This window comes from Carassius auratus, unplaced genomic scaffold (genome assembly GCF_003368295.1).
Source record: "Carassius auratus strain Wakin unplaced genomic scaffold, ASM336829v1 scaf_tig00009130, whole genome shotgun sequence".
Lineage (NCBI taxonomy): Eukaryota > Metazoa > Chordata > Actinopteri > Cypriniformes > Cyprinidae > Carassius > Carassius auratus.
In genome coordinates, this window is record NW_020524006.1 from 1045877 (window position 1) to 1071670 (window position 25794).

At 36.2% G+C, this 25794-nt stretch overlaps 1 protein-coding gene across 2 annotated transcripts; it reads left to right on the forward strand.

Annotated features, from left to right (window-relative positions):
* LOC113072477 (BTB/POZ domain-containing protein 16-like) lies at positions 1-25013 on the forward strand. 2 transcript variants are annotated; one of them, XM_026245464.1, is made up of 18 exons: positions 4-123; positions 258-599; positions 11602-11650; positions 11748-11901; positions 16680-16785; positions 17431-17519; positions 17885-18013; positions 19187-19312; positions 19449-19560; positions 20292-20361; positions 20469-20599; positions 21475-21594; positions 21817-21902; positions 22693-22775; positions 22939-23013; positions 23204-23305; positions 24369-24557; positions 24816-25013. In XM_026245464.1, the coding sequence occupies exons 2-18, from the start codon at positions 577-579 to the stop codon at positions 24879-24881; spliced, it is 1710 nt and encodes a 569-aa protein (XP_026101249.1). In that variant the 5' UTR covers positions 4-123; positions 258-576; the 3' UTR covers positions 24882-25013. The 2 variants fall into 2 exon arrangements, with proteins under 2 accessions (XP_026101250.1, XP_026101249.1); XM_026245465.1 differs by lacking the exon at positions 24816-25013 and having other exon boundaries at positions 1-123; positions 22939-22991; positions 24369-24505.
* The last annotated feature ends 781 nt before the right edge of the window (positions 25014-25794 follow it).

Sequence of the window (25794 nt, forward strand, 5' to 3'; positions counted from 1 at the left end):
CTGAACTATGGGAATTGTAGGAACTTGTTGATGATAAGTTATGGAAATTAATGAAATAATGTTTAGAAGAAAACGATATTCAGCCTACACGTAAAATTAGGCTATGTTCGATTTGAATCTTTGGTAAGTACAAATGTCTTGTAATTAGTAATACAACTTAATGAAATAAATGGCAGTTTAGCATTGTCAAAATTTTAGGCCAGAAGTGAATATTTTCGTTTGGTTGTGTAACATTTTCTTTGCTTTGTTTTGGTCAGGAATATATTAATATGTGTCATCTGGCACTACGTGGGTCAAGTCAAGTGACTTGTGTTTCCTAGCAACAGGACCTGTCAACAAGAAGACATGGGCCATAAACTCTATCGCTAAGTTTATTTTACTCTTCATCCACCTGTACAGTACTGTCTGGTTTGTTTTAGGATTAATTTTATTCAGAATGTAGTGAGAAACAACACTATACTTATTAAACATCTTTAGCGTTTAAATGTGTTTATGTGGACTGTCAGTCACCGCCAGTGAAAATATCGGGATTTAAAAGGAATCCACATCCAGGGGAGTCACTTATCCAGCAGGAATATGTCATTCAGACCTCGCACAAGGTGTGTTAATGTGATAATGCATAGGAAGTGTCATGTACAGAAGCATCACGATTTTTTTGAATGCTGTTAGTGTAGTCTCTTATGCTTACCAACAGTGCATTCATGTGCTTAGAATTAACTGTTACAGTTGAAACTCTCATATTGTGAAATACAATAGCATTGCAAATGAATGCTTTCTATTGTAAGGGTTGACCAAATCTGATATCTCAATAATTTCTGGAATCTTATCGATAACGATAATTACATTTACTGTACATATACATCTAGCAGACGCTTTTATCCAAAGCGACTTACAAATGAGGACAACAGAGGCAATCAAAACCAACAAAAGGGCAATAATATGTAAGTGCTGTGACAAGTCTCAGTATATCTCAGTAGGCCTACACGTAGCAATAACAAGTAGATAGAATAGAAAACGGATTGGGAACGGTAGTGTTAGAGGTTATTTTTTAATGAAAATAAAAAGTCCAAAGAATAGAAAAAGAATTGAAAATGCTAGTTTTCGAGGGTCATTCATTATAGTAAATAAAAAGAAAACAAGAAGATGGAATAGAAAAACAAAAGAGTGTGCAAGTGTTTGAGGGTCATGTTTTTTGTAGTGTTTTTGTTCTTCTTCTTCTTAGAATTAGAATAGAGAGTGTTAGAGTTAAACGATCAAATGAAGATGGAAGAAGTGTGTTTTTAGCTGTTGAAGATGAAGATGGCTAAGGACTGCTCGGATTGAGTTGGGCAGGTCATTCCACCAGGAGGGAACAGTTAATGTAAGGCCCGATTTACACTGCATGGTTCAAGTGACCCAATTCCGATTTTTCCCCTCTCATGTTCTCAGGTCGGATTCAGGCCTAATTCATATGTGGTAATAAATCGGATATGAATCGGATACGTGCATTTGCGTGTGCCATGTAAGCAGACAAATCAGATATTCCCCAGCAAATGCGAGTCGTACGTCATTAAAAAAGTGACTTCAACTCAGGTGGACACCACCAACTGAGATCACATGACTTATTATAGGAGCGAAATTCGCCCAGGCTGCAACAAGGGCTCCTCTTTTTTCTCTGCCGTACGAGACCAATGTTTTGCAGATTTTTTTTGTTGACTTTTCAAAATATTGTGGAAAGCAAAACACTGTATAATTTTATTTGCATCTGCATCCATTGTATTTTGTGCTGTTTTACTTCCTATTCCTGGTTAGTACGTCTACGTTTGGTAGTTTCAACAGTGTATAGTGTATAGTGTAAATGCAAAAATCGGATACGGGTCACTTTTAAATGATGATGTAAGCGGGTCGTCAAAAAAATCTGAAAATCGGATTTGGGCATCAAGACCTGCAGTGTAAATGCAGCCTAGATGTCAGTGAAAGTGATTTTGTGTTTGTCTTTTGGATGGAACTATAATGTGCCATTCACTTGCAGAATGCAAGCTTATAGAGGGCACATAATTCTGAAGTAGTGAATTTAGGGGTGCAGAGCCAGTGATGGTTTTGTAGGCGAACATCAATGTCTTGAATTTTATGCGAGCAGTTATTGGTAGCCAGTGCAAATTAATGACATTGTTGTGACATGTTTTCTTTTCAAATTGTTTAAGACTATTATTGCAGCCCCATTTTGGATTAGTTGTAGAGGTTTTTATAATTGGCTGAAAGACCTGCTAAGAGAGCATTGCAATAGTCCAGTCTGGAATCTGGATAAAACAAGAGCTTGAACAAGGAGTTGGGTAGAAAGAACTTTCCTGATATTCATAATGTTGTACGTATAAAGTATCTGCAGGACCGAGCAATTTTAGCAATGTGCAGCTGATCATCAATCACAAACCCAAGGTTTCTGGCTGTCTTTGAATGGGTTATGGTTTATGTGCCTAGCTGGATGGTGAAATTGTGATGAAGTGATGAGTTTGTTGAAACCAGAAGCAGTTCTTTCTTAGCTAGGTTAAGTTGAAGGTGATGGTCTTTCATCCAGCAATAAATATCTGTCAGACATGCTAAGATGCAAGCAGCTCAAGATACATTGAAGGACCTATCTGAGAGGTAAGACTCAAACCACTGGAGTGCGTTTCCTGAGATGGCCTTTGCCAATAGCCAATAGGGCTAACAGGAGGATCTGGTGGTTAACCATGTCAAAAGCAGTGGACAACGAGATAAGTATTAAAGATTTGGATGCCGCTCTTGCCAGTCTTAGAGCTTTAACAACCGAGAGCAAGGAAGTTTTGAAAGCAAAGGGTAAGTTTCTTAAGTAGTGTGGTTATCCAAGTCCGTTTACAAGTGCATCTCAAAAAATTTTAATATCATGGTAAAGTTCTTTATTTCTTGTAATTTAATTTAAAAAAGCAAATTTTCTTATATTCTAGATTCATTGAACACAAACTGAAATATTTCAAGAGTTGTTTTAGTTTTGATGGTTATGATTTACAGTATCAGTATACAGTATCTCAAAAATGTGAATATTTTCTGAAAGATCAAAAAAAAAAAAAAAAAATATCTCCAAGCAGGTTTAACTATGCACTCAGTACTTGGTTGGGGCTCCCTTTCCACAAATTACTGCTTTAATGCAGCATGGCATGGAGGCGATAATACTGTGGCACAGCGGAGTCGTTACTGAAGCCCAGGTTGCATTGATAGCGGCATTCAGCACCTCTGTATTGTTTGTCAAATGTTACATTTCTTCCTCTTCTCAATACCCCATAGATTTTCTGTGAGGTTAAGGTCAGGTGAGTTGGCTGGACAATCAAGCACAGTAATATCATGGTCAGCAAACCACCGTGGTGTGGTTTTGGCAGTGTGGGCAGGTTCTGAAGTCCTGCTGCAAAAGGAAATCAGCATCTCCATAAAGCTTCTGAAATAAAGCTCCATAAAGCTTTCTTTCTGAAATGATCCGCGTTGACGCTATCTAGACGCTTAGAAACTCCGCCTTTGTTCATGTTCTTCTGGACAACTGTCAAGTCAGTAGTCTTTCCCATAATTGTGGTTGCATGTTCTAAACTAGCCCAAGAGGTACCCAGTATTTTTACTCAAAATTAATCAAAATGATCAAGCTCAAAATGTAATATTAAATTTTTTTGAGATACTGAATTTGTAAAGAGGGTCAGTTAGAATTTGTTAAAACAAAAATTACGACTTTATTCAGCATTGTCTCCTCTTCCGGGTCTGTTGTGAGTGTGACTGCTGTGACAGTTGAATAAATAAACAGTTAAATAAACAAAGAAATAAATCCTATCAATGTTTCACACAACTCACATAGCAGACTGAATACAGGTAAGTACTATGGGTAAATAATAACTATCTGTTAAATTGTATTTTTGTATCCTCATACTGGCAGTTGTTAACTTCAACATTAAAACAAACCCATTAATAGGTACATTATAGTTAGAGTTCTCCTTAGAGTTACAAATGACCTGCTCTTATCATGTGATCGTGGTTGTATCTCTCTATTAGTTTTATTGGATCTTAGTGCTGCGTTTGACACAATTGACCACAACATTCTTTTGCATAGACTTGAACACTTTGTTGGCATTAATGGAAGTGCATTAGCATGGTTTTGTCGGGGTTTGGGTAGAGGGATGAGGTGAGGACCCAATGATGCAGAGAGAAGGGCTCTTTAATAGTAATAAAAATAAAACAAACAAACAAACAAAAACTACCCCTTGGGGGAAAACAGACAAACTTGACTGGCAAGGCAAGGCAAGGCAAACTAGCAACCAGGCTGCAAACACAAGGACAATAAATAGGGAGCTAATGAGGATGGTAACAAGGGAACACATGTGGGGAAAATTACTTAAATAATCAGGTAACAAGATGGGTGGGGTCAAGACAATTGACGAGAGTACATGGCACATAGGAACGAATTAAAGCCGTGTGCACACAAAACAAATACAAGCACATGGCCAGCAAACCAAATCACAAACCATGTGCTTGAATTAGACAAACACGCAGCCAATGAGCAAGCTCATAAACTGTGTGTTTACACGAGACAGCACACAGCAGGTAAAAATTAAGCTGCGTGAGACAACACTTTGAGACAGCACATTACCACAATAAATTAGAACATGAAGCGCGAGTGTCCAGTCCCCGACACGAAACCGAAACTCAGCAAAACATGAGTGCCGGGATCCGAACACCACGCTCCAACAAGAAACAGGACACGCAGACAAGAGCGCATGGCTCGAGCAGTCTCGAAGTCACACGCTCACATGAAAACAATGACATGAGGAGAGTATCAGGGCTCTGTCACAAAACCATGAATAACACTAGACTGAAGTGACAGAACCCTGACAGGTTTAAATCGGACCGCCATCAGTTAGTAGCAGTGAATGAAGATGTATCATGTCAATCACAAGTGCAGTATGGAGTACCTCAAGGCTCAGTACTTGGGCCGCTACTCTTTATGCTTTGTATGTTACCCTTCGGAGATATCATCAGGAAGCATGGTGTTAGCTTTCACTGTTATGCTGATGATACTCAGCTCTATATTTCTTCGCAGCCCGGTGAAACACACCAATTTGAAAAACGAATGGAATGCATAGTCGATATAAAAAACTGGATGATGAGTAATTTCTCGTATCAGTTAGGAGCCTAGGTGTGCAATCTTTCCTTAGAAAGCTACATTTCTAGCATTTGTAAAACTGCATTTTTCCATCTCAAAAATATATCTAAATTACAGCCTATGCTCTCAATGTCAAATGCAGGAAGGTTAATCCATGTATTTATGACCTCAAGGTTAGATTATTGTAATGCTTTATTGGGTGGTTGTTCTGCACGCTTAGTAAAAAAACTACAGCTTGTCCAAAATGTAGCAGCAAGTGTTCTTACTAGAACCAGGAAGTGTGACCATATTAGTCCAGTCCTGTCAACACTGCACTGGCTCCCTATCAAACATTGTATAGATTTTAAAATATTGCTTATTACTTCTAAAGCCCTGAATGGTTTCAGCACCTCAGTATTTGAATGAGCTCCTTTTACATTATAATCCTCTACGTCCGCTACATTTTCAAAACTCAGCCAATTTGATAATACCTAGAATATCAAAATCAACTGCAGGCGGCAGATTCTTTTCCTATTTGGCGCCTAAACTCTGGAATAACCTAACTAACATTGTTCGGGAGGCAGACACACTCTTGCAGTTTAAATCTAGATTAAAGACCCATCTCTTTACTCTGTCTTACACATAACATACTAATATGCTTTTAATATCCAAATCCTGTTAAAGGATTTTTAGGCTGCATTAATTAGGTAAACCGGAACAGGGAACACTTCCCATTTACATTTTAAGTTTCAATTCAATTCAATATTCCTGTGACCTGAACTCCATGTGGGGGCGCGTTCTCCAAGACAAAGAAGATAATACCTCCCAAATTTTCTTAAAGCACCATAGTCTCAATAGACACATACAAGGTATGTAAAATGGTGTGAATGACTGGCATGGCATAAAAGGTATGTCATCTGAAGGTATGTAGTATGGAGGTAAGTACAATATGTTGGTGTAAGATATTATGATGTATTTGCCCCTTTTTGCCTAGCTGGTGGCCCATAAAAACCTACAGTGTTAACTGCTGTAAGTGTCTGCAATGTTGGCTGACCTAGTGTCTCATATGTGAACGTCTGTCTTGGTCTCCAATCTCTGGTAGCTTGCCTAATTTCAGCTTGATTTTTCAGGTCTTTGCTTGCAATTACTACATCTGACATCTCTTCAGGTATAGCACATACACTATCTGCACCAATTTCATCATCCATGGGAAGTGGGATCTTATTGAGTATGGGTTCTTCTCTTTGTATTTGACTGAATAGGTCTCTTGCAGGCATTCACTCAGGTGGATTATCTCTCCTTGGTTCTGTCAAATTGGCTGGGACGGTCAACCAATATCATCCCAAGTCACAATCCTCATCTGAGTCTGCTGTGTCACTCTCTCTGCTAAAGTTACTTCTCTCTTTGTCTCTATGGTCTTTGATTGTCTATATATGTGTATTTCTTTCTTTTGCAGGTTACTTTGTAAGCGGTGATTTCGGTGGAGCCTCCACAGGTAAGTCGTTCACCAGTAAAAGTAGGTTTCAATGTAACATTCTGGGCTTTCTGTTACCTCCGTTCTCTGGACAAACTATATATGCAGGGTTGTTTAACATCTGTTCCTTCATTACATAAGTTGCCTTTTCCCAGTAGGATCTCAGCTTTTCCAGGGCCTCCCTGTCCTCCAAGGTTCCTGACCAGTACCCTGTCTCCTGGCTTCAGTATGACTCCTCTAGTTTTCGATCATACTGTTCTTTGCCCCTAACACTTGACTGTTTGCTGTGCTCCTCTGCAATTCAACATGTTTCAGCCATTCTGGTTGCCCACTGGTCTGTGTACCCTTTATGTGTGACCTTGTCTGTCTTTTCCACAAGACCAAAGATTGGGTCTACTGGGAGGTGAGGATTTAATTCATATAACAAATAGAAAGGGAATAATAGTGGACTCATGCCTAGTGGAGTTGAAGGCATGCACAACTTGTGGTACGTGTTCTTTCCACCTTTTCTTCTCTTTGTCTGCCAGCGTCTTCAACATCTTTAAGAGAGAGCTCATTCTTAAACTCTCGACCCTGGTCATGATGCAACTTGGCAGGGTAACCGAAGCGTGGAATATAATCTTTAAAAAGGCACTCAGCAGCAGTCTGTCCTGACTTTTTTTTTTTTTTTTTTTTTTTTGGCTTGCGCTAATCTTGTGAAGTGGTCCATGACTACAAGGGTATATTCATAACCTCCAAGACTTGGCTCTGGGTGTAAGTCGTCAACACACTAGGTCCATTGGCAAGTATGATTTTATGCTGCCCATAGGTGCTTGAACATGAACTGATGTTATTTTTTCTGTTTTATACATGGGCACCTCACATACTCATCCACTTCATTCTTCATGTAAGGCCAATACAACTGCTCTCTCGCTAGATTCTGCACCCGCTCTCTACCCACATGCCCTGAAGGCATGAAGGAACTCCAACACTAATTGTTTGTATTTTTTTAGGAAGGACCACCTGCTTCCTCTCTCCAGTCTGTCGGTATAAAAGTCCTCCCTCCAGGTATAACCTGTTCCACTCATGCAAGAACATTTTGCTAGCCCCATCACCTCTCCTCTCACCTCTTTGGTAAGTGTGATGTTCTCGGTCTTACACTTTTCTCCATGTTCTACTGAATCTTCTTTTTGAGCCCTGATCAGCTCATTTTGACTTATGTTAGGCATCCATGTGATATGCAGCAGTTGTTCATCTCTCACTGAAGACATGCGGAGAGCCACATCTTTCTGTTAAGCAGCATGGTTTCCCTGCCAGGTTGCCTGCACTGCTTCTGAGGATAACTGCTCTGTGCACTTTGCCTCATATGCTTCCATATCCAGGGCATGTGCCCACTGCCCACCTTAATGCCAAGAATTCAAGCTTCCCTCTGTGTAGTCTATAGTTCTTTTCAGCTGCAGTCAGTGTTCTGGAACCGAACCGTTTTCATCTTGATGTCAGTAGAGAATAGCTCCCAGACCCCTCTCAGGTGCATCAGTGTGGAGTGTAAATGGTAAGTTGAAATCTGGGTAGCCCAATACAGGTGGGATTACTAACATACCGATTAACTCTTCCAGAATTTGCTGATGGTCATTAACCCATTCCACTGGAGTTCTGGAGGGGACTTGTGGACCTCTGACATTCCTCAGACTGCGCAGATCTCTTAGAGTATCAGGTTTTGCCTGTTGAATTTCATACAATGGTTTTGCTATTCTGGAGAGGTCCTGAATCAAAGCACTATGATAACTAAGGAAGCCTAGTAGTCTTCTTACATCACCAACAATATGGGGTGTCTTATTTGTGAGCGACTGAATAGCTTCCAAGTCTTTGGTATCTGTTTGCACCCCCTCAGTCGATATCAAGCATCCAACGTACCAGACTTCTCTGTGAATTAACTCACATTTTTCAGCTTTCAACTTCAGCCACATGTTCTTCAAATTACTTTGCATAACATAGTATATTGTCCATGTAAGGTATACAACATTAAGGGCAGATAAAGGCTGTCATGTGCCTAGACCCTTCTCTAATGAAACCTTGATGTTATGCTTTGCCCTGATCTAGGATGCTGAACCAGGTGTAACCTTCAAGTTTATCAATCTGGTCTTGTATCCTGGGTAATGGATATCTGTCTGGGACAGTCTTCTTATTCAGTAGGTGATAATCAACACAAAGTCGCAGGTTGTTATCCTTCTTTCGGACGCATACCGTGGGAGCAGCAAATGGAGACTTTGATTTAATGATCCATCCTTTTGATTAGAGTTTGAATCATTGCAAGGTGCACTGGTCTAGTAATTGATCGTTCAAGGTCCACTATTTTTCAATTAACTTTACAGTTTAAATTACTGTACCCTGTGGTATAGTCACATCACATAAACAAAGTGTTGTTTCCAATAGTTATAGACACATAAGGGTTAATCTTTGAGTGTATCTCCAGGAGGCTCTCAGCCAGTGACTAGACGTGATAGAACTACACTGTCTTCCTGAGGTTCAAACAGTCTGGTGTATAACTGTGCAATGTTCGATTAGATAGATCAATGGCTCCAGTGAGCAACGACACAAGTGTTGGCATTAGACATTCAGGGTTCTCTTGTATCAGTTCCTCTACTACATTGTACCTCAATAGTGGCCTCTCAATCTGCAGTCTGCTCACCAGGAAAGGGACATTGATGGACAGGGGACATCATTTTCCAATAGGTTCACAGTTATGATCGCCCAGCCATCAAATGGGATTGACTCTCCATTCACAGCATAAACTTCAAGGTTGTCATTATACCCCAGGAGTTCATTGAGTGGTCTCACTTCAACATCCGGTAAGTATTGCTCCTTCCATTTGTGGTCTATTACTCACAGCTGCTTCTGGGTGATTGTGTCATGGAGTGCTCCATAGTGTTCACCATGTTGGTAAGTGCATACATTTTTGCACTAAGTTGTTTTATAGTATCGCTATGACTTTTCATTTCAGGGGTTTCTTTCACAGCTTTCTTTCTCTCCTTAGTAGGCTCTTCGCTGAGTTGCGCACAACTTGCCATGCTGGGCTTTGATTAGGAGATGGACCAAGCCCCATGACCCTTTACCGAAACTGTTGGTGTGTTTCATGTTCACTTTGTTTGGTGTACATTAAAGAGTTAGTTCACCCGAAAATGAAAATGCGTCCATCTTCTACTCACCCTCGAAGCATCCTAGGTGTATGTGATTTTCCTCTTTCAGAATAATCCAATCAAAGTTAAATTGTCCTTGCTCTTCCAAGTCTTTCAGTGAGGTAAGCTGGTGTTTGTGGTTAAATGTTTAGAAGATGTGAAATAAAGTGCACCCGTCTGTAAGAAAATGTCCCTCACATGACTCCCTGTAGCGAATCCATGCTTTTTTGTAAGGCTAATATCCAGATTTCAAATGTAATAAACACTTTTTTTTCTAACATCTGCTGACTGTGGGAGTCGGGACACTTGGGTGAACTAACCCTTTAAGTCCTGAAACAATTCATTGCTACTTCTGTCACCAAAATGCAAATGGAAAAAAAACTTAAGTTCTCTGATTGTCATGTCGTTATTATTATAGGTGATATCTGATGTGTGATCCCCAATTTGACCCCATTTATCTTAAATTCCCAGTGTGGAATGTAAGAAAGGCTGCTAATAGGGAACACCCTGTCAAAATGGAGCTGCTTTAGAACTTCAGGTTGGATTGTATGTCGTGTACTAGTTTGTTGTGGCAGTGTATTATGTTGTGTTGGTGTAGACATATATTGAAGAAGTTTCTTACTGAGTTTTTCATTATCAGAAAGCATCCTCTGTACTTCTGTCTTTGTGTCAGTTCTGGCCATTCTAATGCCCCCTGATCCAGTTACACTGAATGATGATGTTGACTGAACAGGATCAGTAGCGTTGAGTGATTGAGTTTTGGATGTAGTGTGTATGTCTGTAGTGTGTATGTAGTATAGTCACCATGGCAACTCTTCCATCAAATGCCACTCAGTATTTAGAAAATACAACTTTGTTCTCTTTGACATACACTCATGACAATTTTATACAAATACATAAAAATTGAAAAATGTAAATAAATATCAGATGTTTAAAAAAATTAATATAGTTTTTTTTAATGATTTGGGGTAAAAAGGGAAAATAAACTCAAAATATAAACCTAAAATCGGCAGTAGGTGCGGCAAATTACTGCATGAGTGAGCCATTGAGTCATTCAACTGAAACACGGTTGGGTGTTGCTCAGAGATGTAAAACAGTCATGATGTGGCTTTGTTTGAAACTATTTATTTAATAATACAGGAACTTGTGTCTAAAATGTCATGGTATATAAAAAAATTTATAGCCTAAATGCACTGTAAGTTGCTTTGGATAAAAGCGTCTCATAAATGCATAAATTAATTTTTTTTATTTTAAAATGTAAGTCAGTTAGTATTAACTTATTGTTTATTGGACTGTTTTATAAAATCAGTATACCATTTCCAATTGTGTTGATATTTAGAGAAAAAAACTACTCTTCGTGTGATATTAAAAGTATATATATATATATATATATATATATATATATATATATATATATATATATATATATATATATATATATATATATATATATATATATATAAAATATATATATATATATATATATATATTTATTTATATATAAAAGTCACAAGGGGCATTTTTGCCTCTATTTCTTGAATTTTGGGGGATGTATTTTAAATGTATTTTAATAGACTAAATAACACAGTGAAAGTGTAAACTCTAATAAATGGGCTCGTGCACAGTCGTCTAACCAAGCCTACATCGCCTATTGTAAATGTGCACTCTGGGTGTTTTTTTTTTTTTTTTTGTAATGTACTCGATCATGTCAAATATTATCGTAGACGATGTATATTGCACATCCCTATTCTGTAAACAGTAAAATGTGCAAAGCTGAATTGTCGGCATCATTATTTAGTTTGAGGTATTGTGTGTGTAAACCTTTATTAGGCTACTCATTCAGTGTATTTGTTTTACAGGTCGATGTTTATAACCTCCCACAATTCACAACAAAACTCTACAAGAAGTGTAAGTTTAAATCAAATTCATGACTCGGTACCAAATGTATTTATTTCCCTTTGCAATATTTAGCACATACTGTACTGTTATACTATGCTTCTAACAGGTGTCAGCTCGCTCACTATGTCAGCGCACACAAGCTGGGTACACTAACCGCTGGCAGCTGGCAGGTGCTTCAGGCAGCGACATGTTGGGTCAGGCACAGGTTCAGAGGGCAGAGGAGTTTGGCGATAAATTGGCAGACAGAAAAATTCTATCAGGTGATCTTCATGGTCTGGAATATTGAAACTCCAGAAAAATTGTCTTGGACTCAGTGTACAGATAAAAAAATAACTCAAAAATGAAAATGTTATCGTTTACTCAACCTCAAGTTGTTCCAAACCTGTATAAACTTTCAGCTTTCAACTTTTGAACACAAACTAAGATATTTTGAAATTGATGTTGGTAACCAAACAGTTGACGGTAGACATTGACTCCATTAGTATGGAAACAATACTATGGAAGTCAATGCTACTGTTAACTGTTTGGTTACAAACATTCTTCAAAATATCATCTTTTGAGATCAACAGAGGTAACAATCTCGTACAGATTTGGAATAACTAGAGGGTGAGTAAATGATGACAGAGTTTTCTCAGAGTTTTATATATATACACACACACCTTTTTCCTGACTTAAAAATGAGGGTCGCCATCTGTAAATTCTATAGGTCTAGCTTCCGGTCTCATTTGCATCCAGCTATTTTTAGATGTACAAAACAAGTTTGTTTTGCTGCTTGATATTGACAATTGATGTGTCCTATCATATTATTTTAATCTGTTATCTTAATTAAGAACAAACTGGTTTGTACCACAAACTGTTTTACCGTTTACTCCTCATTGTTATGCTCCTCGTTATTTACCTATAACAGCTAATGAAACGGAAGTTGAGCATACTTACGCGTTGAGGAAATAGGTGGATATATATATATATATATATATATATATATATATATATATATATATATATATATATATATATATATATTACAATGAATTACAGTACACAAACCACTTTTGGAGGCACTAAAGCAATGCCAGAATGTCATTGAAATAACATGAAATGGTACTTTGCAATGTCTTTTAATCAACAGATGTAACAGTGGTTTTTAATGGATGTTTAAAGAGACACGTTTCACTAATATTTAACTATCCCAAACTGTCTCAATATCACTATCTTTATTTCAACAATATTTAACTTATTTTTAAAAAATATATATATATTTTTTTATGTTTACCATTACTGTTTAAGATTTTGAATAAATATGTATAATGAAATTTTGAATAATGATATCATTTATCATATAATACTATATGATAAAAATGCAATGCAATATATAAGCTATACAAAATGGAGTCTGTGTGTGTGTGTGTGTGTGTTGCATCACATTGCAATACAGCACACAGAGCAAGACAAATCCAGTCCATGAATAAACATGTCTTTCCAGAACGGTATTCAGATTTGGCAAAAGCTTTATTATATCAAGGAATATCCAACTTGCATTAATGAGTTTTACCCATAATGCCACAGTGTGTCTTCAGCATTAACTTTTGCCAGAATCCTGGGTTGACCAGGGGGATGCGAGTGCCAGACTGTGCCAACCCGCCGACCTGGTGTCACAAACCTGGCATCATTTTAGAGATGGGCACCTGTAGGGTTTTGGCGCGGGATGGTATAAGAGGCATTGGCAGTTATGCACTTGAACACCCATTACCCAGTGAAACAATAAGAAAGACAGTATGGCTTTTGATTCCTGTGCCAGGTCTCTGTGAGTCTGTTTAATTTGAAATAATCAAAATATTGCGATGAAATAGAGGTGTGCATGCTGAGTGGTGTCTGCTTGAATTGAATGCTTCTTATGACTGGAGTTATAGATTTGCTCATTGTTGAGACAGTATAAGGATGAATAAAAGGATGTTAACAGATACTTTCCATAAATAGGGAACAAAGTGCTGCCCTAGTACTTTTACTTTTATTTAAAAGTACTTTAGTACTTTTTATTAAATAGAGAGAACTATTTAATAAAAAATAATTGAAATTGAAAAAAAAATAATTTACTGACCATCATATATTTGAAACCTATATGACTCTTCTTCTGTTTCTCAGCCAGCTAACAATCTCAATGTCGATAGTGTTGTTGTTTTTTGTCTGTTTTTTTTTTTTTTTTTTTTTTTTGAGGCATTAATTGCATTCAATATTTTTTAATATTTATTTAGAGGTTATTGTTACAATATAACAAAATCATGCAAAGTTGTGTTTTAAATTCCATTCAGTCATATCAAATATTGTTAACAGTGTTGTAAAGATTGGATGGAAAAGCTATGTTGATGGTTTTTTATGAAAATCTGTTGAAAATGTACGCAGCCTCAGGCTATCCAACATGTAGAACAGTCATGATGTGGCTTTGTTTGAAACTATTTATTTAATAATACAAGAAGTGTAAGTTTAAATCAAATTCATGACTCGGTACCAAATGTATTTATTTCCCTTTGCAATATTTAGCACATACTGTACTGTTATACTATGCTTCTAACAGGTGTCAGCTCGCTCACTATGTCAGCGCACACAAGCTGGGTACACTAACCGCTGGCAGCTGGCAGGTGCTTCAGGCCTCGTTATTTACCTATAACAGCTAATGAAACGGAAGTTGAGCATACTTACGCGTTGAGGAAATAGGTGGATATATATATATATATATATATATATATATATATATATATATATATATATATATATATATATATATATATATATATTACAATGAATTACAGTACACAAACCACTTTTGGAGGCACTAAAGCAATGCCAGAATGTCATTGAAATAACATGAAATGGTACTTTGCAATGTCTTTTAATCAACAGATGTAACAGTGGTTTTTAATGGATGTTTAAAGAGACACGTTTCACTAATATTTAACTATCCCAAACTGTCTCAATATCACTATCTTTATTTCAACAATATTTAACTTATTTTTAAAAAATATATATATATTTTTTTATGTTTACCATTACTGTTTAAGATTTTGAATAAATATGTATAATGAAATTTTGAATAATGATATCATTTATCATATAATACTATATGATAAAAATGCAATGCAATATATAAGCTATACAAAATGGAGTCTGTGTGTGTGTGTGTGTGTGTTGCATCACATTGCAATACAGCACACAGAGCAAGACAAATCCAGTCCATGAATAAACATGTCTTTCCAGAACGGTATTCAGATTTGGCAAAAGCTTTATTATATCAAGGAATATCCAACTTGCATTAATGAGTTTTACCCATAATGCCACAGTGTGTCTTCAGCATTAACTTTTGCCAGAATCCTGGGTTGACCAGGGGGATGCGAGTGCCAGACTGTGCCAACCCGCCGACCTGGTGTCACAAACCTGGCATCATTTTAGAGATGGGCACCTGTAGGGTTTTGGCGCGGGATGGTATAAGAGGCATTGGCAGTTATGCACTTGAACACCCATTACCCAGTGAAACAATAAGAAAGACAGTATGGCTTTTGATTCCTGTGCCAGGTCTCTGTGAGTCTGTTTAATTTGAAATAATCAAAATATTGCGATGAAATAGAGGTGTGCATGCTGAGTGGTGTCTGCTTGAATTGAATGCTTCTTATGACTGGAGTTATAGATTTGCTCATTGTTGAGACAGTATAAGGATGAATAAAAGGATGTTAACAGATACTTTCCATAAATAGGGAACAAAGTGCTGCCCTAGTACTTTTACTTTTATTTAAAAGTACTTTAGTACTTTTTATTAAATAGAGAGAACTATTTAATAAAAAATAATTGAAATTGAAAAAAAAATAATTTACTGACCATCATATATTTGAAACCTATATGACTCTTCTTCTGTTTCTCAGCCAGCTAACAATCTCAATGTCGATAGTGTTGTTGTTTTTTGTCTGTTTTTTTTTTTTTTTTTTTTTTTTGAGGCATTAATTGCATTCAATATTTTTTAATATTTATTTAGAGGTTATTGTTACAATATAACAAAATCATGCAAAGTTGTGTTTTAAATTCCATTCAGTCATATCAAATATTGTTAACAGTGTTGTAAAGATTGGATGGAAAAGCTATGTTGATGGTTTTTTATGAAAATCTGTTGAAAATGTACGCAGCCTCAGGCTATCCAACATGTAGATGACTTTGTTTCTTCATCAGAACAGATTTGGTGAAATTTACCATTACATCACCTGCTCACCAATGGATCCTCTAAATGGGTGCCGTCAGAATGAGAGTCCAAACAGCTGCTAAAAACATCACAATAAACCACATTTAATCCACACAACCCCAATCCATCAGTTACTGTTTTTTGAAGTAAAAAGCTGCTTGTTTGTAAGAAACAAATCCATCAAGGCAAAATACAAGACACATTTCTTTAGAACTATTTTTGACAATTTTTTTATCTATGCATATTTTTCTACTGGTTCGGACTACACACGATTTTCACTGGAGAAAGAAATGTTATGGACAGAGGACTCGTATTTTAGTAGGAAGCAATGGATTTAAGATAAAAAAAACATATTTATGGATTTGTATATTGCGAAAATATAATTATAATATAATGTGGATTATTGTGATGCTTTTATCAGCTGTTTAAACTCATTATGATGGCACCTATTCACAGAGGATCCCTTGGTGAGCAAGTGACGTAACGGTAAATTTCTCCAAATCTGCTCAGATGATGGATGGTTTTTATTTTTCATTTTTCTGTGAGCTATTCTTTTATTAAGAAGTGCAAATGTATTCATGTTAGATGGTATACATTACCTAAAATTATATATCCAATGAAGTATGAAGTATTAGTAATCCACAGTAGAATATTCTTAATTTGCATATATTTTTCATCCTTTGCTCTCATTTTCATTAATGCAAACAGCCATCTGTCACAAACATACTGTATGTTTAATCAGAGCTCAAATATCTGGATCACTTCATCCTATTCTTGAACACGCACACCCTCTCTCACTGTGTGTTTATGTTGCAGCTGACCCCATGGCACTCCACTGGCACGAGGGTGCCACTAGCTGCCCACAGTTCATTTTGCCACGTCTCGTTCACCCGCTTTCTGCCAGCCGATGTACCAGACTCTGGTATGTTGCCAGGGACAAGTTGACTACCATGACAACTGTTTAGCGGGAGAGAGAGACAGGCAGACGAGGAGAGAGGGGGACAGTTTATCTCACTCCGGGGATAGATCTATGGGATATCTGCCAGGCCACATGCTATCATTATGGAGCAGGTTGGGTAGCACATTAAAGAATGACAACTTTCTACTTGGCGGGACTTTGAACACAAAGAGTATCTAGAGGGGCAACACTTGGCACTGAAGCACTGTGGGATTAGAGGGGATTAAACTGACGAAGTGTGTGTGTGTGTGTGCCCACTGTGTGTGGGACAAATTTCAACCCAAAAGTGAGCTAAACCTGACAAAATCAACAAAAACCTCCCTTAGGGGACAGCCTCGTTTGTAAAACAGGTATAAAAAAATTAAGTGAACAAAGTTTTTTTTTAAATTGTAAAAATGCAGAAAGTTTTCTGGTAGGGTAGGTCTGATAGGTTTAGGGGTAGGGTTGGTGTAGGCGGGCGATAGAATATAAAGTTTGTACAGTATAAAAACCATTACACCTATGGAGTAACCCCATTTAGATAGCTAAGTGTGTGTGTGTGTGTGTGTGTGTGTGTGTGTGTGTGTGTGTGGATGCACCTATAATGTCTCTCTTTACCTTTATATGCAGCAAAGATGTCACATGGTCTTCAAAGCTTGACAGTCCAGCGGAACAATTTAACATTTTGTCTCGCAGTGTGACCCAAAACGCTAAACCAGGTATGAAGTATTGAAAATCTAATTGGGGATATTTGCTAAGGCAGGAATTATTATAGCAACAACCATGTTCTACGGGAATGAATAATGCAGATGATGTGACTTGTGTTATTGCATTTTTAAGTGATTTTCACCTTGATAATGATAGTAAAAACGATAGTAGGCTTTGAATGAGAAATCTGAGTCATATCTAGAGCCTAAAAAATAAATTTTCATTTGGTAATACTAAGCCAAGAGTAATATTAATGTTAGAATAAACCAAAAGCAACTCTTAGCAACCCCCTATTTCATTACTCATTACTGTTTTTCCTATGCATGCTTCTACAAAATGCAATATAAGTATATGCCCTGCTTGTTCATGCTCATAGATGCAGTGCTGGAATGTCTGGGGGTCAGGTGGGAGCTGCATTGCTCAGTCCTGAGTGGTTCAGAAAAATTATCTGAGATGTATACCAACAGCAAAAGACAGAGAGATGTTCAGCTACAAGAGAGAGCTGGTATGATGCCCATCTATTGTGTGTAGTGTTTTTTTTGGTTTTATCTGATTTATTCTGCATTGTTTTGTTTTCCAAGGGTCTTGTTTTCCAACAGGTCTCTCAAGATCTTATACACAGCAAATTAGTCAATAGTGTATTGTTTCACAAACCATAGCAACAGTATGCTGCATGAACACACTCAAGTAGGATCAGTATTTATTTCTAACAGTACAAACTGAAGATGTGTAATCGTATGAGCACCCCACCAAGCTTGACACAGCAACATTGGCTCAAACAATAACGTGAAGATCTATTTGACTAACCAGTGGGAGAGGGGAGAATGTTCTGGAAACCTGTTTGAAAACAGTCATTCTTCTTGCAATTCAGTTTTTTGACACTAGTAATACAGAAATAACACACATTACCTCAAAATCACCTTTAATTCCTGAAAAATAGTAGATACCATCCAAAAGTAATTATTTTATGAGCGCATGGGACAGAACTGTTTTATAATTAAAATGTATTTATTATTGAGTTTATTAGAACAGTCATAAAATATACTGAATAATAACTTGTGAAACATTATTATGTAATAAATGATGCAAAACTGAAGATCCCATTATAGTCATCATAATAAATAGACCGCTTCAAATGTAACTTATAAATATTTTACATGTCTATCTTAGAGTTGGTGGAATTGATATATATATATATATGTGTGTGTGTGTGTGTGTGTGTATATATATATATATATATATATATATATATGTGTGTGTGTGTGTGTGTATATATATATATATATATATATATGTGTGTGTGTGTGTGTGTGTGTGTGTGTGTGTGTATATATATATATATATATATATATATATATATATATATATATATGTGTGTGTGTGTGTGTGTGTGTATATACATATACATACATATACATATATATATATATATATATATATATATATATATATATATATATGTGTGTGTGTGTGTGTGTATATATATATATATATGTGTGTGTGTATATATATATATATATATATGTGTGTGTGTGTGTGTGTGTGTGTGTATATATATATATATATATATATATATATATATATATATATATATATATATATATATATATATATATATATAAGAAACCGTTCAAGAGAGAAATTCAGAAATTCCTCCTATTTTGTTTGTATATTGCAGTCATTGGTAAAGAAAGCAGAGCTAGTAAGTCTACGTGTGGAAGAGGACTGGCCTACAGGAAGTGGCATCTCAGCGGCCCTTTGATTCTCCGACTGCCTGTCACAGATGCCTCCATCAATAAAGAGGGTAAGCTCTAAAAAGATGTCATACTTATTATGACTTAGTAGCTGTAAATAGCAAGCCATGTCATCATCACTTGCTGTCACATGAGTACCTGATCTCAGTGATGTTGACTAATGACTGAACTTCTGCTGTGTTCTAGCTTTGTCTTTTGCCCTGCGGACACTGTACGACCCAGAGGAACGCCCCAATGAATGGGGAGAGACTGTGCTCTCTACTGCCGCATTACTGGGAATCTCCAACCTCTTCCAGAAGTTAGTATTGTAATAATATTTCACAATATGTTGGTGGCTAAAATGAAACATAGTTTAAATTTGCAAACTGTATCCCCTCAAGCCATGCTGTTTTCAACATATATTTAGATTCTACATATATTTTGGCCAGAAATATATGCCTAATAAAAAGAAGAGACAAGAATATGTCTCCTGCAAGTAATAAAAAAGTCAAGAACAAATTATTCCTGTGCGTCTGTAATGTGTCATATTAAGTAATAAAGACTGATCCATTAGTGCATAAGCCCACATCTAGGTCTCTACAGAAGTTTAAATAGTCAAATAGATCCTTACGTTATTGGTTGAGCCAATGTTGCAGTGACAAGTTTGGTGGGGTGCTCAAACGATTACACATTTTTAGTTTGTCCAATCTTGGAATGATTCATATACAGGATGTTGGGTGTGACTGTATGTGAGTTTTGGCACTGCAGTCAGTTACCATATTTATTTGAAACATGTTTTTCGAGTAAGATCAACCATGATCCACCCAGCAGAGTTTGAACTACAACGTGCATTGCATAACAGTCCATTTCTCCACTGGTCATGGGTGCATCAATTTGTAATCGTTAATGCAAATTGTACACACAGTCACGAATGCTTGCATGTTTAGTTTCAGAATGTCAGTGCAGAATATCAGAAATAATCCAGACATATATGAATACACAGTGTGTTAAATATTCTGTCCTTTTAAAGCTGATGGATATGATTGACAGGTGTCTTAAAGAGATGTTGACAAATATCTCATCTTCTACTGTGTGCAGCTTTCATCGAGTCTCCTGCAAGGTAATTGTTATTAGTAGTAGTATTGATGTATTGTTCTATTGTTCTTTAAATGACCAATAGGGGGAGCTCTTTATTCAGTGTGTAAACGTCTATAACGTGTTTTTCAGTTCAAAGAGACTATTCTCCAGAGAGCATGTGAGCGCTGGTTGGAGCTGTTCCTTGTGATTGAACTCTCCTGCCATATAAAACTCAGAGATCTCCCCTTTGACCTCTTGCTGAAGACCCTGCTTAGTCCAAGGTCTCATGATTTTTCTTCTCTTTTCGGCCTTTCACACTGAGAAGCACTTGCATCAGGATCTTTTTTTGATTCTATTGCTTTTGCATAAAGAAGATGAAGCCTATTTATAAGACCATTAGGATTTTTTACATCGTGACATTTTCCTGCCAAAGCTTCATTACTGAAGCGCATCAGGATGTTTAACTTCTGTGTTTTTATGTTTTCCCTATTCTCAGTGGTATTTTTCATTAGATTCTCATTACTCTCATTTCTGCAAATGTTTTCTTCATTTACATCATTTACTTCATTTCTTTGTTTACTTCATTTACATGAACATAAAATAAGTACATTGCACCAAATACTACCATAATGGATAGATCTAAATATTGCACAAATAATCTATCTGTCTATCGATCTATTAGTGGGGGAAATGTGATTTAGAAATATCATTCTGCAAACACTTACTGCTCTCAAAATATAACTAATGCTAATTCTCATTAGAGTCTCATTACTGTAATATAGTCAGAAAAACCATCCTTTCTCCAAACTTTTTGTATTTTACATCAACATCAAATACAGTGCACCATCTAATACCTTGATGTGTTGACCAATGTCATTATTTATCTATTTTTCTTTATTGTAATGGGTGAAATGTGATTTTGCAATTTTACTCTGCAAAACACTTAATGGTCTTTAAATATGCTTTTGTGTGTGTGTCTGCAAATATAATTTCTATTGATTTTGGGATGGCATATGGCCTGGACATTCTTTGTAATGCTTTTATAAGCACTTTTCTGTACTTCAAGTCACCTTCTGCATACATAACGGCTATTAAAACATCCAAAATGAGCATATGGAGTAAATCAGCAGGAAACTAATAAGGTTTCTGTGTCTAGACTGTTCACATCTAATGAGTATGAGGTCTTGAGAGCAGTGCTGTACTGGCTGTACCTGCAGTTAAACCCCTTCAGAGAGACCCTACCAGCCCATAGCACCGTCATCACCTTCTTCTCCAAGTATGTTACCTCCTTCTTGCCATTTACAGCTGTCAGCAACAACCCAACACGTGTGAGCCATTAGTATAATTCCTGACAATAAAAACCCCATTTACGGAGGACATTACAACAATTAAGTACACTATACCTTCTTTTTGAAATGACCTTGATGCTGCTTAGGGAGTTTTATGCACATATGCTGCTTTAATGACATCCCTTTCATCATATATCTGTCTGTTTCAGGGAAACGGCTGTTTTCTTGGAACAGCCTCAGGGTCAAAAATGCATCACTATCTTTCAAGCTCTTCGTATGCATGGCATTACTGAATGTAAGTTTGGAGGCTTCACTAGCTCATATCACAAACTAACATAGTCTACAACATTAGATTGGTCTCTTCCAGTAGTATTAAAGGAATAGTTCACCCCAAAATGAAAATTTGCTGAAAATGTACTTGCCCTCTGGCCATCCAAGATGTATGTGAGCTTGTTTCTTCAATATATATAAAGAAATTTATTATTTCATAATTTGCTGATCAATGAATCCTCTGCAGCGAATGGGTGCCGTCAGAATGAGAGTCGAAACCGCTGATAAAAACATTACAATAGTTCACAAGTAATCAACAAGCTGCGTGTTTATTATAAACAAAACACTGTTTACGAGCAAAACAATCCAGTGGATTTTGGATTGGTATTTTTTGTATTAAAATACTTTAATAATGGATTTGTTTATGAACACATCTTTACACTTCACAAGACTAAATGATGAGTCAGGACAATTACGTGTGGTTTATTGTGATGTTTTTAGCAGCTGTTTGGACCCTCATTCTGACGGCACCCATTCACTGAAGAGGATCCATTGGTGAGCAAGTGATGTTATGGGAAATTTCACCAAATCTGTTCTTTGAAGAAACATGAAGAAACAAACTCATCTACTTGTTGGATGGTGCAAGAGTAAAATTTTGTTTTATTTTTGGGTGTACTATTCGTTCAACCACACACTATCACTTTACTGGAAAAGCTACACTGTTTTGAAAATAACACTACTGACAAATTAACTTAAGTTAGAGCGTTGCTAACATTATATTCTAGTTATGTGGTTTATATGTGTCTGTGTCTCAGGGCAGCATCTGCAGGAGCTGCAGGACATCAGAGTTCTTCCTGAATCCTGGCTGCTTCACATCCTGTCTAATCATTACCACACTGTAAGTGTGTGTAGTGATGACAGAAAAACAACACTACATTCAACCCACCATACATAATTCACACGCTGCTTGTTTCAATACAAGTTGTATCGATTTTTTTTTTTTGTCACCTAATTCAGTAGCTTCAATGTTGATTTGTATGGTTTTTTTTTATTTCCCATAGCTTTACAGCGGGGGCGACATGGCTGTGACTGACTTCTCCAAACAAGCCATCCGGTTTGGAATGATGTTTGATAGTGTGCTTTACACTTTCTGACACTTGAACACTTATGGCTGTCCCCAGAGCTTTTCAGTCCTTCAATCGCTTACAGTTACTGCTGTTACTATATAACAAAGTCAACCCATTCATTTTCTTTCATGCTTATGTTCTTTATTTGCTTGTAAGGCAATGTTTTTTGTGTTGTGTTTTTCCCTGTGTTTCTGGACAGGAACCAGTGTGCTGCACTCAAACCATCAGCCTCTATGGCTTTTACTTTCTCCTCCAAGCTGCTAAAATGGGCGAATCAGATTCATACAGCTTCTCCATTGAGGTTAGAGCCCTCACAGCTAAATATAATATATAATATATACAAAGCTAATACATACCCTTGTGAACAAGAAATGCACATCATTGTATCAAGTGTGCACTTGTGCTATACTTCAAATCTTAAAACTATATTTTAAAAAAAGAACAGTTACTTTGATGTGTTGAAAAACATACTAAAGCAGTTGTTTAAGTTCATTAAAAGTTAAAATATTTTAAATGTACTAAATTGTGACTTCATTAGAAATGTGTAATAAGAAATATATTTATGGCATGCATGTTTCAAATGGAAGTGACACATATATTTTATTTAGCCATAAATGCTTGTCAATACATTCAGCAGTGCAGTTTAACCACATTTCAAAGTCCTGCTTAACTGGATCAGAAAAGCACTCTTAAATTAATATTTTTGCAATTTATATCAATTTAAACAATGATCCATTTTTGTTTAATATTAAATAACATGTAATTAAGTGTTTGAGAAATTACATTCAGTTTGCACCTTTAGAGTGAATTATTACCGTAATAATTTTTTTTCTTTTATAAGTATTCCAAAGTTTACTTGTTTTCAAGGGTATGTATAGCAAGTTAAGACTTATTATGTCTTAAGTATCCACCAGATGGCACTTTCTGTTGGGAGCTATCAATGTGTTTCATTTACAATAAATTTAAAGATGCAGTTCACCCAAATTATAGTCACCATTCATGCATTCTTATGTTGTACAGCCAAAGCTGAATTATTTTAGATTTTTTATTCCATAGGACACACTAAAGCAGAAGAGCAATGTCAAACTATAAAACTGCCATAAAAGTGTTCCATACATTAGATCTATGTTAGAAACTGAAATTTAAGTTTCATCATTGTAGTCTGTCTACAAGGCTAGACACAACTTATTTAGACGTATGCATGCTTGAATTCCACAGAACAAAACAAAAAGTCATGCATTTTGGTGAATAAATGATGATTGAACTTTTATATTTTGGGTGAACTCTGCCTTTAAGACTTTACACAGAACATATGCCATCTTCTCCCATTCTCCTTCTATCTCACTATCTCTCTGTTTGTGTAGAGGTTAAGACACTGGGATCCAGCTTTATGCCAGTCTTCCATTGTGAGCCATCCATACAGTGTGAGATCGGATCGATCAGTGTGCTATCACATCACAGTGCAAAGCTACTCCAGTGGCGAGTGGCAAGAGCACAGCAGTGGAGCTGTCACTCAAGAGTTTGGCTTATGCAAACGCCGCTGTAGGAGCAAGGTACTAACTCCCAGAGTCTGAAATAATACAATGAAGACTAGAAACAGGACAATAATCCGTTTGAAAATGTCCAGTTATTGCTGACAGCCCATGAAGAATGACAACCATTCAGACTGTAGAACAACATTACAAAAAATTTATGCATAATAATTTTTTTTTTTTGTAATTGTTATTATTATTATTGTTTAAATATGCAATTTAATTTTTGGATATTTCTATATGCTTCTTTGTAATAAAGTAACTTTTTTTTTTAAACAGCCGTTCCAGATTGAAGGACTTTCTCCACCCATCCTAGTGACTTTTTCCCTGGCGTTCCCCTTTTGATCTTGCATCTCGGCCACTTTTCATAGTGAATAAATGAATGGATTATACCCAATGTCAAAATGCATTTGTGTTTTTCATGTTTATGTATGGTGGACACTATGTCTAATAACAGCTAAATTGTAGTATGAATGCCCTTAGAATCATTGAATTAGACATGAGCAATGCACATGCTTGATATCCATGTTTAATTATTGGTGATTTATTATATTGTTTCTATCAGACTTAAGGCTTTAAATTCTTGCAATGATAAAAGACTGAAAAAATCCCATATACATATGTCGATTGAGAGATTTCATTGAGAGTGGGCCCTTGTAACAAAAAATACTCAGAACCACCTCTGAAAAAAAAGAATAAAAAAGGGTTGTTTTTAACCCAGATTTTTTTAGAGTGCACAATTTGTGGGGAATAAAACAGTGAAGCAGCTTTTTAATGTGTGTGCATAACTTTAACTGCAGGTAAAGAAAATACTATTTATACACATATAGCCATAAAATTATTATTATTATTTTTTTTTTTTTGGAGGGGGGAATAACTCTCTAGTGCTGCTCGCTTTTTTATTTTAACTAAATTAATAAATTCTATTTTAGTTTGATAATGTTTTTATTTAATATTTTATGTTTTTAGAGGATTTTATTGTACTAAGTTACATTAAAGGATTATTTACCACTTTTTGAGCACTGACCTGAAAAAAAAATAAATAATAATCTGACATAACTGTGGTAAATATTGAATGGTTTGGAGCACAGACTTATTTCTATATAATATTTATTTTCACATAGAAAGTGCTATAACCTTTACCAAGTTTGACACCATTCTGATAAAGTAAAAAAAACAACAAAAAAAAAACATTATATATATATATATATATATATATATATATATATATATATATATATATATATATATATATATA